General features: G+C 44.3%; 1 protein-coding gene across 4 annotated transcripts in view; it reads right to left on the bottom strand.

Moving 5' to 3' along the window:
- Positions 1–3,825: 3,825 nt before the first annotated feature.
- UTP6 (UTP6 small subunit processome component) overlaps positions 3,826–17,836 on the bottom strand; it is a 38,866-nt gene continuing 24,855 nt past the window's right edge. The window contains exons 14-19 of one of the 4 annotated variants that reach the window (XM_016932052.3): positions 15,933–16,112; positions 14,371–14,451; positions 14,076–14,185; positions 8,738–8,804; positions 6,023–6,095; positions 3,826–4,171 (exon numbers count right to left, since the gene is read on the bottom strand). In XM_016932052.3, coding sequence (XP_016787541.2) covers positions 4,014–4,171; positions 6,023–6,095; positions 8,738–8,804; positions 14,076–14,185; positions 14,371–14,451; positions 15,933–16,112 — 669 coding nt within the window. In that variant the 3' untranslated portion in view covers positions 3,826–4,013. The remainder of the gene's footprint in view (positions 4,172–6,022; positions 6,096–8,737; positions 8,805–14,075; positions 14,186–14,370; positions 14,452–15,932; positions 16,113–17,836) is intronic. The other 3 variants (XM_016932054.4, XM_016932055.3, XM_016932053.4) reach the window with 3 other exon arrangements.

Raw genomic sequence — 17,836 nt, 5'->3', positions numbered from 1 at the left:
CGGGGCGGTGCAGGGGGCGGGGCGCGCGGCCTCGCGGAGCCCGCCCCTCCCTCCCAGCGCGAAATCTGAAACAATCTCGGAGACGGATTTTAGAAACTCCTCTCGGTGCATATCCTAAGGCTGCACGACTAGCTGCGTGTGAAACGCCAAGCGTACCCTACTCGGCCACTCGGGGTGTGCTCCAGCTTCAAAACCCCGCGTGGGTAAGACACATGAGCAACCCAGTGACCTCCACCTTGAGCTAATGATCGTCTTTGAAGTTAATCCATTAGAAACCAAGATAGATGATTAAGACACAAACTGCAATATGCAGTGGACACAGAATACAGGCCACGACGCTTACTCATAATAATCCTGAACATTCGGGATTCCTGTATTTCCATGCTCAACGCCTGATACCGACAACCTAATTATTTCCCATTTTGCCTCGAAAGGTGGCTTCTGGGGATAGGCAGGGCCTGAGCTGGGAACAGCCCAACTGGAAAGACAGCCTTCCCTGCCTTCCCCACAGTGCCTAACCTCTAATAACAAACCAGCTCAAGGTGTGCTAATCACGTCAACATCAGGACATGAGACCCTCTTCCTTCATCCCCCTCAAAGACTGTGTTGTTTGTACAACACAAAAGGCATTTGAAAAAATTTAGCATAAAACTGACACATAATATTCGATATTATTTTTGTTCTATATGTAGATGTTCCTACACAGGAGTCAGTATCCCCAAGGCTAACTGCCTCTAGGTCAGCAATGTCCAATAGAACGTTCTTTAATGGTGGAAGTGGAAATGAAAGTTCTACTATCTGTACTGTCCAATATAGTAACCATATACCTACTGAGCACTTGAAATGTGGCCAATGTGAATAAATTGAATAATTCGAATAAATTTAAATTGCTACATGTGCCTTGGAGCTACTGTTTCTAACAGTGCAACTCTAGGTGTACTAGCTAGATGTGTTTTCATAACCTGCAATATTGAGAATCAGATACAGGGATGTGATGACCCCAGGTGACCACCCTTATAGCCTTGTGTTAAGGAGACTACCACTATCCTCTTTGCTCCCTAATCTACATATCTCTTTTGTAAAATTAAAGTGCCAAATAAGATTAAGAATGTTAAACATCCCAGGACTTAAGGGACAGGAAAAAGAGGAATTTTTTTCTTATTTTAAAACAAATGACAAGAAAACAGGGGCTGGCCACGGTGGCTCACTCCTGTAATCCCAGCACTTTGGGAGGCCGAGGCAGGCGGATCACTTGAGGTCAGTTCAAGGCTATCCTGGCCAACATGGTGAAACCCCATCTCTACTAAAAATACAAAAATTAGCCAGGCGTGGTGGCACACACCCATAATCCCAGCTACTAGGGAGGCTGAGGCAGGAGAATCACTTGAGCCTGGGAGGTGGAGGTTGCAGTGAGCAGAGATTGCCCCATAGCACTCCAGCCTGGGCGACAGAGTGAGACTTGGTCTAAAAAAAAAAAAAAAAAAAAACCAGAAAGAAAAAGAAAACAGTACAAAAGCTTAAAATAAAAATGTTCTAAAGTAGACTCTAATACTCATAGAAATTTAATATATAATAAAGGTAACATCACAAATCAGCAGAGAGAAACATAACTGCCCAAATAGTGTTGGCAAAATTAACTGCTTGGGGAAAAAGAGTTGTTCTCAGCACCAGGAAGAGCTTCCAAAGCATTTTAAAAACAGACATCACACATACACACACAAAATACCTCTGGGCATCAAAAATCGCCACAAAAGGTGCCTATAATCCCAGCTACTTGGGAGGCTTTGGCAGGGAGAACTGTTTGAACCCAGGAGGCAGAGGCTGCAGTAAGACCACACCACTGAACTCCAGCTTGGACCACAGAGCAAGACTCTGTCTCAAAAAAAAAAAAAAATCACCACAAACAAGGCTGGGGGTAAAATTATTTGCAACAAATGAGAAACAAGATGTTAATATTCTGAATATGTTTTTAAAAACTCTGGCCAGGCACAATGGCTCATGCCTATAATACCAGCACTTTGGGAGGTTGAGGTAGGAGGATTGTTTGAGCCCAACTGTTTAAGAGACCAGCCCTGGCAACATAGCAAGACCAGTCTCTACAAAAAAAATTTTAAATTAACCAGGCATGGTGGTGTGCACCTGCAGTCCCAGCTACTCAAAAGGCTGAGGTGGGAGGATCTCTTGAGCCCAGAAGTCAAGGCTGTAGTGAGCCATGATCACACCACTGCACTCTAGCCTAGGTGACAAAGCAAGAACTTGTCCAATTTAAAAAAAAAAATTAACTCATAAATTAGTAAGAAAAAAATTTTTTAAATAGTCTAAGGATGTAAAAAGATGAGAAACATAAAATACACTAACTTCACTAATATCAAAGAAAAGTATGGTAAAACAATGACATATCACATTTCACCTATAAAATGGTAAAAATAAAAGATATAATTACACCAGTACAGGTAAGGGTACTGACACTTTCATGTATTGCTTGAAAGAAGGAGCAAACCGGCAATACATATCAATATTCTCTAAAAGCAGTATCCTTTGATCCAGTAATTCCACTGTCGGATGTCAATCTCCTAAGGAAATGGCCAGGGATGTGAACAAAGATTGACAAGAATCTTCATCAACAGCATTTATCTAATTTTTTAAAAAATTAGAAATGACAGTCCAGGCCGGGCTTAGTGGTTCACGCCTGTAATCCCAACACTTTGGGAGGCCAAGGCGGGTGGATCATGAGGTCAGGAGTTCGCAACCAGCCTGGCCAATATGGTGAAACCCCCGCTCTACTAAAAATACAAAAATTGGCTGGGCGTGGTGGCGGGTGCCGGTAATCCCACCCAGCTGCTCGGGAGGCTGAGCCAGAACCACTTGAACCCGGGAGGTGGAGGTTGCACTGAGCCGAGATGGAGCCACTGCACTCCAGCCTGGATGACAGAGCAAGGCTCCATCTCAAAAAAAAAAAAAGACAGTCTAACCAGAGGATTAGTAAAATATATTATGGCTCATTTTTACAATGTAATGTTATGAATTCATTAAATGTTTTTAAGGCTATTTAATGACACAGAAAAACAATACTAAGTGAAACGTAACAATAAGCTACACCGAAAGCTTCTCCCAGTGACAGGATGCTTTTTTTTACCACACTATTCTATTTCCTCCATATTTTCCAGAACAAATGCATACCACGTATCTTTTATAATGAGAATAAACCAACAAAACTGTACTTTCTCCTTTTTTTTTTCCTTGAGAAGGAGTTTCGCTCTTCTTACCCAGGATGGAGTAGCAATGGCATGATCTCGGCTCACTGCAACCTCCGTCTCCCAGGTTCAAGCAATTCTCCTGCCTCAGCCTCCCAAGCAGCTGGGATTACAGGCACCCACCACCACGCCTGGCTAATTTTTGTATTTTTAGTAGAGACGGGGTTTCACCATGTTGGCCAGGCTAGTCTCAAACTCCTGACCTCAGGTGATCCGCCTGCCTCAGCCTTCCCAAAGTGCTGGGATTACAGGCGTTGAGTCACCATGCCTGGCCACTTTCTCCTTCATTTTAACTGGCTCTTAGGTCGAGATTAGAGATACTCATGCTTGACCTGGGATAATTTTTTAAAAACCCAGTCGTATGCTATCCATGTATTTTGGGAAACATTTAGGACCTGTGGAAGATCGGGCCTCAACATTAAATCAGCAATTCTCTTTACTGGAATCAGATTAGCACATCAAACTGAGCAGTGTCGTGCGCCTATAATCCCAGCTACTCAGGAGTCTGAGGTGAGAAGGTCCCTTGAGTCCAGGAGTTCAAGACCAGCCAGGGCAACAGAGCAAGACCCAGTCTCAGTCATAAAAATATTTAATTTTTAAAAAAGATTTAACAAGTTAACATAAAATTAAAGTGTGTCTCAAAACCAGACAGCCATCTTGTCTGCCATCACTGAGCAAATTACAGATGGACTCAATACAAATTTGCCCACGGGGCTTGCTTGCAATACTATTTCACAAAGCTGACTGTATTGTTCATCTTCATAAATGGCCAGTCTGATGCATAGCATGTTTAGCTACAAATGCCTCTGCTGACTCTCCCTGCAACATTTTCATCGCTCGCCAGTAGATCTGTCCACAGTTCTCAGGTCTACCAAGGGGGTGGTTCAATTCTTCTTTCATATAATCCATCCAAAGATCTTTAAAAAAAAAAAACATACAATTAGATAACTGACAGAGTGTTATTAGGTAACCTTATTAAATATCAATTCAACTCAAGATTTCTAAGAAACTTAACTTCTCACTGTTACTTCCCTAGGACACTTTGTTTAACAATACCTCTCTTAGCTTCTTTAAAGTATAGTGGCAGGTTTTGGTTTGTTTTTGTGTGTTTTTTTCTTTTTTGAGACAGGGTCTCACTGTGTTGCCCAGGCTAGAGTGTAGTAGCGGGAACATGGCTTACTACAGTCTCAACCTCCTGAGTTCAAGTGACCCTCCTGCCTCAGCCTCCAGGGCAGCTGGGAACACAGGCACACCACCATATTAGGCTAATTTTTTTATTTTTTGTAGAAACAGGGTTTCACTATATTGCCCAGGCTAGTCTTGAACTCCTGGGCTCAAGCAATCCTTCTACCTTGGCCTTCCAAAGTGCTGGGATTACAGGCGTGAGCCACTGTGCCTCATCAGTTTTGTTTTTTTGTTTTTTGTTTTTTTTCCCAGTAGAAAACCTTCACATCAATCATAAAAGTCTATTTTATTCAATGAACTCAAAAATACTAAACTTTTTGGCTAGGCACAGTGGTTCACACCTATAATCCCGGCACTTTGGGAGGCCAAGGCGGGCGGATCACCTGAGGTCAAGAGTTCAAGACCAGCCTAGCCAGCATGGCGAAACTCCATCTCGACTGAAAATACAAAAATTAGCCGAGCATGGTGGCACGCGTGCCTGTACTCCCAGCTACTTGGGAGGCTGAGGCACGAGAATCGCTTGAATCTGGGAGGCAGAGATTGCAGTGAGGCCAGATTGCGCCACTGCACTCCAGCCTGGGTGACAGAGTGAGACTCTGTCTCAAAACAAAATAAAAATAAACAAATCAATGTTTATGAGTTCATAAAGTCCACAGATTTTACATGACATACCTATACCCAGAAGTATGTTGTACAAGTCCTACAAATGAGGGCAATGTGGAGATAGTCAACAGCAGACGCCAATTAGCATCTCACGTTTACCCCTTTCATGTAACTCTAAATACATTTTTTTTAAGAAAACAAAACCATGCAAATCTTTCTCTAATCCAGAGGGGGTGTTTTTGGTTTTTGTTTTTGAGACAGGATCTCACTGTATTGCCCAGGCTGGAGTACAGTGGTGGCATCACAGTCATTGCAGCCTCAACATCCTGGGGCCCAAACAATCCTCGCACCTCAGCCTGCTGTGTAGCTGGGACCACAGGCATGCACCACCATACCCAGTTACTTTTTTTTTTTATTGTTTGTAGAGATGGGGATCTAAATATGTTGCCCAGGCTGGTCTCAGGCTCCTGAGAAATCTAGGGTTCTTAACAGACGACCCATGGACCCCTGAACTTATGATCCTGAAATGATAAAATTAGTATACACAAAGCAACTGAGGAGGCAGAGGAAGGAAACAAGTTTTATTTTAAAAGAGGGTTATGATGCAAATCAAAAAACTAAGAAACAGTTTTGTTCGTTCGTTTGTTTTTGAGACGGAGTTTCACTGTTGTTGCCCAGGCTGGAGTGCAATGGTATAATCTCAGCTCACTGCAACCTCCGTCTCCCAGGCTCAAGCGATTCTCCTGCCTCAGCCTCCCAGGCAGGGATTACAGGTGCACACCACCATGTCCAGCTAATTTTTATTTTAGTAGAGACGGGGTTTCACCATATTGGCCAGGCTGGTCTCGAACTCCTGACCTCAGGTGATCCGCCTGCCTTGGCCTCCCAAAGTGCTGGGATTACAGGCATGAGCCACTGTACTCAGCCAAGAAACACTGTTCTAACCATACTAATTGGTCACAAATTAAGGGTTTACTTACCAGAATCTGCGGATCCAAACTCTCTCAAAGCTCTCTCATAATATTCTCTTATGTTCGCCATATTGCAGGATTCCTGACAAAGATAGACAATCTTGTCTCAAAAGCCTGATTTATAACATAACAAATTCATTCCAACCATATTGTTAAGCAGCTACTGTCTGTCAGGTATTTGAAGGGAAGAGTTTAACATGAACACAACTTGGCTCTCAACTTTTCTAGGAAAAAAATCAAAGCCACTCAACAGAGTGAAGTACATATGTGAAACATAAAAGCACTTTGCTGTAGTAGCATGGAGAAAAGTGCTATTAGAAAAAAGTGGGGGACATGGGCAGCTTCACAGAAAACAGTATTTGAAAGTCTTGAGGAATGAGTGGGAATTAAATAAAGAAACAGCGAAGGTTCTATTCGCTTTGAGTAAGGATTTCTTCCTTTTGAATATCTGGGCTCTGGTACTTATTTGTTATATCCACCTTAAAATAAATACTAGTTATATGACCTTCAGCAAGTTTTTGAACCCTTTGACCTTAAACATTTCCTCACCTATAAAACAAGCTTTAATATCTCTTAGCACAACTATAAGTATTAGATTAAAATGCTGATGAATTATGTACCTAGCAGAATAGCTGTAACTAACTTTACAACCAAAAACTGCTCATTCTCCACCTATTTTTAAAAATGTATTCTTGCCGGGCGCGGTGGCTCACACCTGTAATCCCAGCACTTTGGGAGGCCGAGGCAGGTGGATCACGAGGTCAGGAGATCGAGACCATCCTGGCTACAACAGTGAAACCCCGTCTCTACTGAAAATACAAAAAATTAGCCAGGCGTGGTGGCGGGTGCCTGTAGTCCCAGCTACTCAGGAGGCTGAGGCAGGAGAACGGCGTGAACCTAGGAGGCGGAGCTTGCAGTGAGCCGAGATCGCGCCACTACACTCCAGCCTGGGCGACAGAGTGAGACTCTGTCTCAAAAAAAAAAAAGTATTCTTGCTGGGCGCAGTGGCTCATGCCTGTAATCCCAGTACTTTGGGAGGCCAAGGCAGGCAGATCACAAGGTCAGGAGTTGAGACCAGCCTGGCCAACGTGGTGAAACCAGTCTCTACAAAAAATACAAAAATTAGGGCCAGGCGCGGTGGCTCACACCTGTAATCCCAGCACTTTGGGAGGCCGAGGCAAGGCAGGTGGATCACAAGGTCAGGAGTTCAAGACCAGCCTGGTCAACATGGTGAAACCCTGTCCCTACTAAAAATACAAAAATTAGCCAGGCATGGTGGTGCATGCCTGTAATCCTAGCTACTCAGGAGGCTGAGGCAAGAGAATTGCTTGAACCTGGGAAGCAGAGGTTGCAGTGAGCCAAGAGTCCAGCCTGGGCGACAGAGTGAGACTCCGTCTAAAAAAAAAAAAAAAAAAATTAGCCAGGTGCGGTGGCAGGGGCCTGTAATCCCAGCTACTCGGGAGGCTGAGGCAGGAGAATCGCTTGAACCTGGAAGGCGGAGGTTGCAGTAAACCAAGATCGCGCCACTGCACTCCAGCCTGGGCAACAGACAGCAAGACTCTGTCTCAAAAAAAAAAAAAAAACAAAAACAGTCAATTTAACCTCATATTTTAGACATGCATGAAAAACAGAATCACACCTGTTTAATGGCTCATATGTGCACGGCATTATGCAACGTCCTTTCTATCCAGTATCCCATTTGGCCTTACAACTCTCATACCCCTGAAACAGGTATAATGACCTCCTTTACAGATGAGGATGGGAAGCTTAGAATTAAGTGACTTGCTCAAGGCACATAACTATCATGTTATAAATCCAAAGCCTGGCTATTACATATTAGGCTAGACTATCTCCTATACTATAAAATTGTTCTATACTGTAGAATAAGAACAGATACTTGGCTTGCCGGGCGTGCTGGCTCACACCTGTAATCCCAGCACTTTGGGAGGCTGAGGGGGGCGGATCACCTGAAGTCAGGAGTTTGAGACCAGGCTGGCCAACATGGCAAAACCCCGTCTCTATTGAAAATACAGAAATCAGCAGGGCGTGGCAGCCCGTGCCTGTAATCCCAGCTACTCGGGAGGGTGTGGCAGGAGAAGCACTTGAACCCAGGATGCAGAGTTTGCAGTGAGCCGAGATCACACCACTGCACTCCAGCCTGGGCAACAGAGTAAGACTCTATCTCAAAAAAAAAAAAAAAAAGTAACATCCAAGGTTTCTATTCCCCAAACATATACTTTCTCTTTGCTTGATTACCGTTCTTAAACCAGCTCTATGGAAAAGGGATTAGACCAAGGGATCAGAAATTTATACTGTATTATAATGAGAGCTTTTTACATAACAAAACACTCCCGGGCCAGGCACGGTGGCTCACGCCTATAATCCCAACACTTTGGGAGTCTGAGGTGGGCACATCACGAGGTCAACAGATAGAGACCATCCTGGCCAACATGGTAAAACCCCATCTCTACTAAAAATACAAAAATTGGCTGGGCATGGTGGCGTGTGCCTGTAGTCCCAGCTACTCCGGGGGGCTGAGGCAGGAGAATCACTTGAACCTGGGAGATGGAGGTTGCAGTGAGCCAAGATCATGCCACTGCACTCCAGCCTGGCAACAGAGCGAGACTCTGCCTCAAAAAAAACAAAAAAACAAAAAACAGTCTGATAGATTAGTAACCACTAATCCATTTTCCCAGACAAGAAATGCTGAAACAGAACACTTACTTGCTCCTTTTCAAACTGAATCATTTTCCTGAAAAAGTCAACTGAAAATGGTCGGCTCTCCTGTAAACTAAAAAGGAAGGAGAAAACGTTATCTTCAACAATGACAAAAAGCCTCTTACATCTCATAACTGTAAATACCGAGACCAGTGCCTCCACAACACATGGTTTAATAAAGACTTGACTTCAAATCAATGCAAGGACTTGACCTGATGGCCAGTCATTCTCACGATTCTATGACCACTAATGACTTTCTCTTCATACCCAGTTCTTAGTTTTTTGGTTTTTTTTTTTTTTTTTTTTTTTTTTCTGAGACAGGGTCTCACTTTGTCACCCAGGCTGGAGTGCAGTATTGCAATCATAGCTCACTGCAGCCCTGAATTCCCAGGCTCAAGCAATCCTCCTGCCTTAGCCTGTAGAGTAACTGTGACTACAGGCATACATAACCACACACAGCTTATTTTTGAAATTTTTTGTAGAGAAGAGGTCTCACTAGGTTTCTCAGGCTAGTCTTGAACTCCCGGGCTCAAGCAATCCTCCCGCCTCAGCCTTCCAAAGTGCTAGGATTACAGGCGTGCGCCACCATGCCTGGTTTAATTTTCTTACTGTACTCTTCTTTATCAATTGTAGAGTTTTCAAGTTCCCTCAACTACATGTCAAAGTCTTTTGGGAAATCAGTAATTCCATTTCTACGAATATATTCTAAGGAAATGATTTCTAATATGGACAAATATTTGTGCAGAAATATTCATCAAAACAGTATTACTGTGGCCAAAAAAGTTATACTGCATCCACGGCCGGGCATGGTGGCTCACACCTGTAACCCCAGCACTTTGGGAGGCCAAGGCAGGTGGATCACCTGAGGTCAGGAGTTCAAGACCAGCCTGACCAACGTGGTGAAACCCTGCCTCTACTAAAAATATAAAAATTGGCTGGGTGTGGTGGTGGGCACCTATAATCCCACCTACTTGGGAGGCTCAGGCAGGAGAATCACTTGAACCTGGGAGGCGGAGGCTGCAGGCAGCCAAGATCAAGCCACTGCACTCCAACCTGGGTGACAGAGTGAGACTCCGTCTCAAAAAACAAAAACATAAAGTTATACTGCATCCACAGAGTGGTATATCATACAGCTTTCTCTTTTATTTTTTCCTTTTAGACAAAGTCTCCCTCTGTCACCCAGGCTGGAGTACAGTGCTGAGATCATGACTCACTGCGGCCTAGAATTCCTGGGCTCAAGCAATACTTCCACCTCAGCCTCCGGAATAGCTGAGACCATAGGTGCAAACTGCATCTGGCTAATTGTTTTTCATTTTTAGTAGAGAAAGGGTCTCGCTATGTTGCCCAGGCTGGTCTTCAACTCCTGGGCCCAAGCAATCCTCCCACCTCAGCCTTGGCTTCCCAGAGTTCTGGGATTACAGGAATGGCATGAGCCACCACGCCTGGCCTCTTTATTTTTTTTTTATTTTTTGAGACAGGCTCTCCCTCTGTTGCCCAGGCTGGAGTGTGGTGGCACAATCATAGCTCACTGCAGCCTCAAACTCCTGGACTCAAGCAATTCTCCCACCTCAGCCTCCTAAAGCACTGGGATTACAGGTGTGAGCCACAGTGCCTGGCCCATCAGCCATGTATTGTTTTAATTTCAACTTTTATTTTAGATTCAGGGGAGTACATGTGCAGGTTTGTTATGTGTGTATATTGCGTGACACTGAGGTTTGGGATAGACTGACCCTGTTACCTGGGTAAGGAGCACAGTAATCGATAGGTAGCTTTTCAGCCCTTTCCTCCGTTCCTCCTACCCTCCTTCCCCCTATCCTGTAGTGTCTACTATTTCTGTCTTTATATCCACGTGTACCCAATGTTTAGCTATAATTGCAAGTGAGAACATGTGGTATTTGGTTTTCTGTTCCTGTGATAACTTGCTGAGGACAATGACCTCCAGCTGTATCCATGCTACTGCCAAGAACATGATTTTGTTGTTCTTTATGGCTGCATAGTATTCCATAGAGTATATTTACCACATTGTTTTTTTTCCAATCAACTGTTGATAAGCACCTAGGTTGATTCTATGTCCTTACTATTGTGAATAGTGCTGTGATGAACATACGAGTACATGTCTTTTTGGTAGAATTATTTGTTTTCCTTTGGGTATATATCTAGTAATGGGATTGCTGAGATAAATGGTAGATCTGTTTTAAGTTCTTCCAGAAATCTCCAGCTGATTTCCACAGTGGCTGAACTAATTTACATTCCCACCAACAGTATATAAGGTTTACCCTGCAGCCTTGCCAATATCTATAATTTTATGACTTTTTAATAGCCATTCTGACTAGTGAGATGGTATCTCATTGTGGTTTTGATTTGCATTTCTCTAAAAGTTAGTCATTTTGAACATTTTTTCACATGTATGCTGGCTGCCTTCAATACAGCTATTATGTTTGTTTTGTTTTGGGTTTTTTGTTTTTGTTGTTGTTGTTTTGGTTTTTTGTTTTTTGTTTTTTGTTTTTGAGACGGAGTCTTGCTCTGTTGCCCAGGCTGGAGTGCAATGGCGCAATCTCGGCTCACTGCAAGCTCCGCCTCCCGGGTTCACGCCATTCTCCTGCCTAGCCTCCCAGGTAGCTGGGACTACAGGTGCCCGCCACCACATCTGACTAAATTTTTTTGTATTTTTAGTAGAGACAGGGTTTCACCATATTAGCCAGGATGGTCTCGATCTCCTGACCTCGTGATCCGTCTGCCTCGACCTCCCAAAGTGCCGGGATTACAGGCATGAGCCACCACGCCTGGGTGTTTTTGTTTTTGTTTTGAGACAGGGTCTCACTCTGTCACCAAGGCTGGAGTGTACTAGCACAAACACGGCTCACTACAGCCTCAACCACCTGGACTCAAGTGATCCTCTGACTTCAGCTTCCCAAGTAGCTAAAATCACAGGCACATGCCATGACACCCAACTTTTTTTAAGTTTTTTTTTTTTTTTTTTTTTGAGATGGAGTCTCGCTCTGTCGCCCAGGCTGGAATGCAGTGGCGCGATCTCAGCTCACTGAAAGCTCCGCCTCCCAGGTTCACGCCATGCTCCTGCCTTAGCCTCCCAAGTAGCTGGGAATACAGGCGCCTGCCACCACGCCCGGCTAATTTTTTGTATTTTTTTTAGTAGAGACGGGGTTTCATCGTGTTAGCCAGGATGGTCTCGAACTCCTGACCTTGTGATCTGCCCGCCTCGGCCTCCTAAAGTGCTAGGATTACAGGCATGAGCCACCGCACCCGGCCTTTTAACTTTTCATAGAAACGAAGTCTCGTTGTGTTGCCCACGCTCGTCTCAAATGCTTGGGATCAAGCAATCCTCTTGTCTCAGTCTCCCAAAATCCTGAGATTAGAGGTCTTGAACCACCGTGCCCAGCTCATATAGCTATGTTTAATAAATGATGTTTATAAAGAATTTTTGGCTGGGCACAGTGCCTCACACCTACAATCCCAGCCCTTTGGGAGGCCAAGGCAGGAAGATCACTGGAAGCCATAAGGTCAAGATCAGTTTAAGCAACAAGGCGAGACCCTGACTCTGCAAAAAAATTTAAGAATTAGCGGGGCATGGCCAGGCATGGTAGCTCATGCCTGTAATCCCAGCACTTTGGGAGGCTGACCTGGGCAGATTGCTTGGGCCCAGGAGTTCAAGACCAGCCTGGGCAACACAGTGAAACCCCATCTCTACTAAAAATAAAAAATTACCTGGGTGTGGTGGCACACACCTGTAGTCCCAGCTACTTGGGAAGCTAACGCACAAGAATCACTTGAACCAGGAAGGCAGAGTTTGCAGTGAGCCAAGATGGCACCACTACACTCAGCCTGGGCAACAGAGCAAGACTCTGTCTCAAAGAAAAAAAAAATATTTAGGCCGGGCACAGTGGCTCACACCTGTAATCCCAACACTTTGGGAGGCCGAGGCGGGCAGGTCACCAGAGGTCAGGAGTTCGAGACCAGCCTAGCCAACATGGCAAAAACCCTTATCTACTAAAAATATAAAAAATTAGCCGGGCGTCGTGGCACATGCCTGTAATCCCAGCTACTCAGGAGGCTGAGGCAGGAGAATCGCTTGAACCCGGGAGGCAGAAGTTGCAGTGAGCCGAGACTGTACCACTGCACTCCAGCCTGGGCAACACAGTGAGACTCCATCTCAAAAAAAAAAAAGAAATTTTTTTTAAATCATAAATAAAATTACAGTTATACTATAATCTCAACTACATAAAAACAAATTTTAAAATTATGTGTTAACAGTAATTTTTCCTTTGATGATGTAATAAATTATCATGGTTATGTTTTCCCCCACCACAATGAACTGCTTTTATTGTTCAAAAAAAAGAAAAAGAAGGCCAGGCATGGTGGCTTACACTTATAATCCTAGCACTTTGGGAGGCTGAGGCAGGAGGACTGCTTGAGCCCAGGAGTTTGAGACCAGGCTGAACAATGCTGTGAGACTCAGTCTCTACCAAAAAAAAAAAATGTTTTAAGTTAGCTGGACATGGTGGTACATGCCTGTAGACCCAGACATTTGGGAGGCTGAGGTGGGAGGACTGCTTGAGCCCAGAAGGTCAAGGCTTCGGTGAACCATGATTGTGCCACTACACTCTAACCTAGGTGACAGAGCGAGAACCTGTCTCAAAAAAGAAAAGGAAACATTACTTTTTGAAAAAGTTCATTGGAGGCCAAATGCACTGGCTCATGCCTGTAATCCCAGCACTTTGAGAGGCCAAGACAAGCAAATCACTTGAGATCAGCAGTTCGAGACCAGCCTGGCCAACATGATGAAACCGTCTCTACTAAATTACAAAATTAGCCGGGCGTGGTGTCGCACATCTGTAATCCCAGCTATTCAGGAGGCTAAGGCGGGAGAATCACTGTCTCAAAAAAACAAAAAAAAAAGGAAAAGGAAACAGTGTATTGGGTCAGGTGTGGCGCCTCATGCCTGTAATCCCTGCACTTTGGGAGGCTGAGGTGGGCAGATCACCTGAGGTTAGGAGTTTGAGACCAGCCTGGCCAACATGGTGAAACCTTGTCTTTAAAATCTAAAATTTAAAAATTAGCCAGGCATGGTGGCAGGTGCCTGTAATCCTAGCTACTCGGGAAGCCGAGGCAGGAGAATCACTTGAACGCAGGAGGCGGAGATTGCAGTGAGCAGAGATTGTGCCACTGCACTCCAGCCTGGGCAACAGAGCAAGACTCCATCTTAAAAAAAAAGAAAAAGTGTATCAGATTACTCCCTCAGATGCTATCTGTGATTCAAATAATCTGGGTATGAGCGGCTGAGCATGGGGTAGAGGGACTAGTAACAACTATGAACATCTGTGAGTACCTTTTAAACACAGCTCTGGCCTTTTTGTAGCCACCACTTCGATAAGCCCAATCCAGGTACTTATTCTTCAGGGTTACTGAGTCGGCACCTATGACAGCTAAGAGAGCTTTCTACAATTTAAAAGAAAAAAGAAAGAAGCTATGTGAGAAAACTTATAGATACCAAAACAGATTTTCCCAGAACCACCTGAGGCCACTCCATAGTGCTTTAGGCACACCTGCAACACTAGAGCTGACCAACCAGGGAACCTTCTGCCATTCCCCACACCACAAGACTTGGAACACGGAGCCTATACCTTAAAGACTGCCTCAGTGTCTTCTTGGCTTTTGGCACCTTCACTCCACTCTGCCCAGGAAATCCACAATGGCAGACAAACCTACTCCCAGTTTAAAAAATGTTAGTTAGAGAACAGCATATAACAAAACATCGCATGTACCCTATAAATATGTAAAATATTATGTATCAATTTTTTTATGCTATAAAATGACAGTTTAGTCCTATGCTCTGAAAACTAGTTAAAAAGGCAGGTTCCTCCTAAGATAATCAACATGTAAAATAGGGATTCATTCCCAAACAGTCCTCATTGTGACAGAATTCTCATTGCCCAGCAGGAATGGCACTCCAGAACACAGCCAGCCTTCTGACCAAGTCACTCAGAGCAACACTCTTCTGTGAATTTTAGTTCCTTTCTATTGGGAAATATTTCATGTAGTTATCATCAATCATCTTTTAGTTAAGTAAGTAATTAACAGCCCACACAGTTAGACCCACAGCTACCCAGGTCATGTCTCTGCTGTCTAAGACCCACAACACAAGAACTAATTAATCTAGGCTGAACTATCTGATCTTCATTCATGTCCCAGAGGTACGTACAAATGAGCAGCAAAAGCGAGGCATGGTGGCGCACATTTGTAATCCCAGCACTTTAAAGACGGAGGCAGGCGGATCACTTGAGGCCAGGAGTTCAAGACCAGCCTGGCCAACATGGCAAAACCCTGTCTCTACTAAAAATACAAAAATTAGCTGGGCATGGTGGTGGGCACTTCTTATCCCAGCTACTTGGGAGGCTGAGACAGGAGAATCACTTGAACCTGGGAGGTGGAGGTTGCAGTGAGCCAAGTTTGCACCACTGCACTCCAGCCTGGGCAACAGAACAAGACTTCATCTCAAAAAAAAGGAAAAAACACCACCAAATGAGCAGTAGTTTTTTTCCTACTTTATCTTCTGGAATACGTTTTACCTACTAATATAAAAAATTCACTGCAAAGTGAATCTGGCCATACACCGTGGCTCACGCCTGTAATCTCAGCACTTTGGGAGGCCAAGGCGGGCAGATCACTTGAGGCTAGGAGTTCCAGACCAGCCTGGCCAACATGGAGAAATCCTGTCTCTACTAAAATAGAAAATATTAGTCGGGTGTGATGGCGTGCGCCTGTAGTCCCAGCTACTCGGGAGGCTGAGGCAGGAGAACTGCCTGAACCCGGGAGGCAGAGATTGCAGTGAGCTGAGATCACGCCACTGCACTCCAGCCTGGACAACAGAGCGAGACTCCATCTTAAAAAAAAAAAAAAAAAGTTGGGCTTATATTCAGCAAGTGACATTAATATTCTACTGGTATTTCTAACTTTATAAGATATCTAAATAGAATAGGAAGTTTTATATAATTTGGTTAACTTTCAAATAAAGGATATTAAATAGAAGCAAATTCTTCTACTCTTAACCTATGAACCATCACCACTTAATAGCAAATGCCACTCTAGAGTTGGCTCTCAATAGACAAGTACATTCCAAATGAGCCTTGGCTAGTCTTAAAAGGTTTCCCAAATATAATGAATACAAAAGATCCAGCTCACTGACCTGGGGTTTCAGGTGCACAAAGGCTTCTTCAAAAAGCATGGCTAAGTCAGGGCTATTTGACTCAATCAGCACCTGCAGCTTCAGCTGCCACATTGTCCCAGAGTCTCTAAACAATTCAGTTCCAGCTACTGCCACTTCCAGAGCTTCCCTCAGGAAGTTATACCGCAGCAACGAAACACTCTAGACAAGATGAAGGATGACTGGAAAATTAATTACTGAAACCCAAACAATCTATGTAAATGTAAACCTATGCCTCATTTGAGGCAAGAATTTCACCAACCTTTCCACTACAATTTAAAATAAAAAAGAGGCCGGGTGTGGTGGCTCACACCTGTAACCCCAACACTTTGGGAGGCCCAGGCGGGCACATCACGAGCTCAGGAGATCAAGACCATCCCGGCCAACATAGTGAAACCCCGTCTCTACTAAAAACACAAAAATTAGCTGGGTGTGGTGGTATGCATCTGTAATCCCAGCTACTCGGAAGGCTGAGGCAGAAGAATCACTTGAACCCAGGAGGTGGAGATTGCAGTGAGCTGAGATCACACCACTGCACTCCAACCTCGGCGACAGAGCAAGACTCTATCTCAAAAAAAAAAAAAAAAGAAAAGAAATGAGCTATGTGATAATTTATAGGTATCAAAACAAATTTTCCATGGCTGTTAAACAGGCACGAAGTGAACAATTTAGAATTTCTCCTATTTTCACTGCTCCTACCCATGAGGGTTATCCAAAAACAGGGAAGACGTAAAAACCAGAGAACCTAAAGAATTTAGACTGTAAGTTAGGTTTTTTTGTTTTTGTTTTTCTTTTTTTTGGAGACAAGAGTTTTGCTCTGTAACCCAGCCTGGAGTACAGTGGCGCAATGATCTCGGCTCACTGCAACCTCCAACTCCTGGGTTCAAGCAATTCTCCTCCCTCAGCCTCCCGAGTAGCTGGGACGACAGGCGCCCATCGCCACGCCTGGCTAATTTTTTGTATTTTAGTAGAAATGGGGTTTCACCATGTTGGCCAGGCTGGTCTTAAACTCCTGACCTCAGATGATCCACCCACCTCGGCCTCCCAAAGTGCTGGGATTACAGGCGTGAGCCACCATGCCCGGCGTATAAGTTTTTAATAAAACAGTTCACAGCCAGGCATGGTGGCTCACGCCTGTAATCCCAGCACTTTGGGAGGCTGAGGCAGGCAGATCACCTAAGGTCGGGAGTTCAAGACCAGCCTGACCAACATGGAGAAACCCTGTCACTACTAAAAATACAAAATTAGCCAGGCGTGGTGGTGCATGCTTGTAATTCCAGCTACTCAGGAGGCTGAGTCAGGAGAATTGCTTGAACCCAGGAGGCGGAGGTTGAGGTGAGCCAAGATCATGCCATTGCACTCCAGCCTGGGCAACAAGAGCGAAACTCCGTCTCAAAAAAATAATAAATAAATAAAAACAAAACAGTTCATTATGCCAGAACACATGCTCACCAAACAGAGGATGAAAATTAACAAATAGGCTGCGCTCAGTGGCTCACGCCTGTAATCCCAGCACTTTGGGAGGCCAAGGCAGGCAGATCACCTGAGGTCAAGAGCTCAAGACCAGCTTAGCCAACATGGTGAAACCTTGTTTCTACTAAAAATACAAAAATCAGCTAGGTGTGTTGGTGCACGCCTGTAATCCCAGCTACTCGGGAGGATGAGTTGGGAGAATCACTTAAACCTGGGAGGAGGAAGTTGCAGTGGGCTAAGATCATGCCACTACACTCCAGGCTGGGTGACAGAGCAAGACTCTGTCTCCAAAAAAATTTTAAAAATCAATAAACAAAAATCAATCCACAAAATCAGTATTTGTGGAGTGTCAAGGAAACAGGTATATTCAAACAGAGTTGGACATAACATAAACTAATGCAATTTTTCTGAAA

This window comes from Pan troglodytes, chromosome 19 (genome assembly GCF_028858775.2).
Source record: "Pan troglodytes isolate AG18354 chromosome 19, NHGRI_mPanTro3-v2.0_pri, whole genome shotgun sequence".
NCBI lineage: Eukaryota > Metazoa > Chordata > Mammalia > Primates > Hominidae > Pan > Pan troglodytes.
Note: the sequence above shows the minus strand (reverse complement) of the source record. Positions and strands in the feature narration are given on the sequence as shown.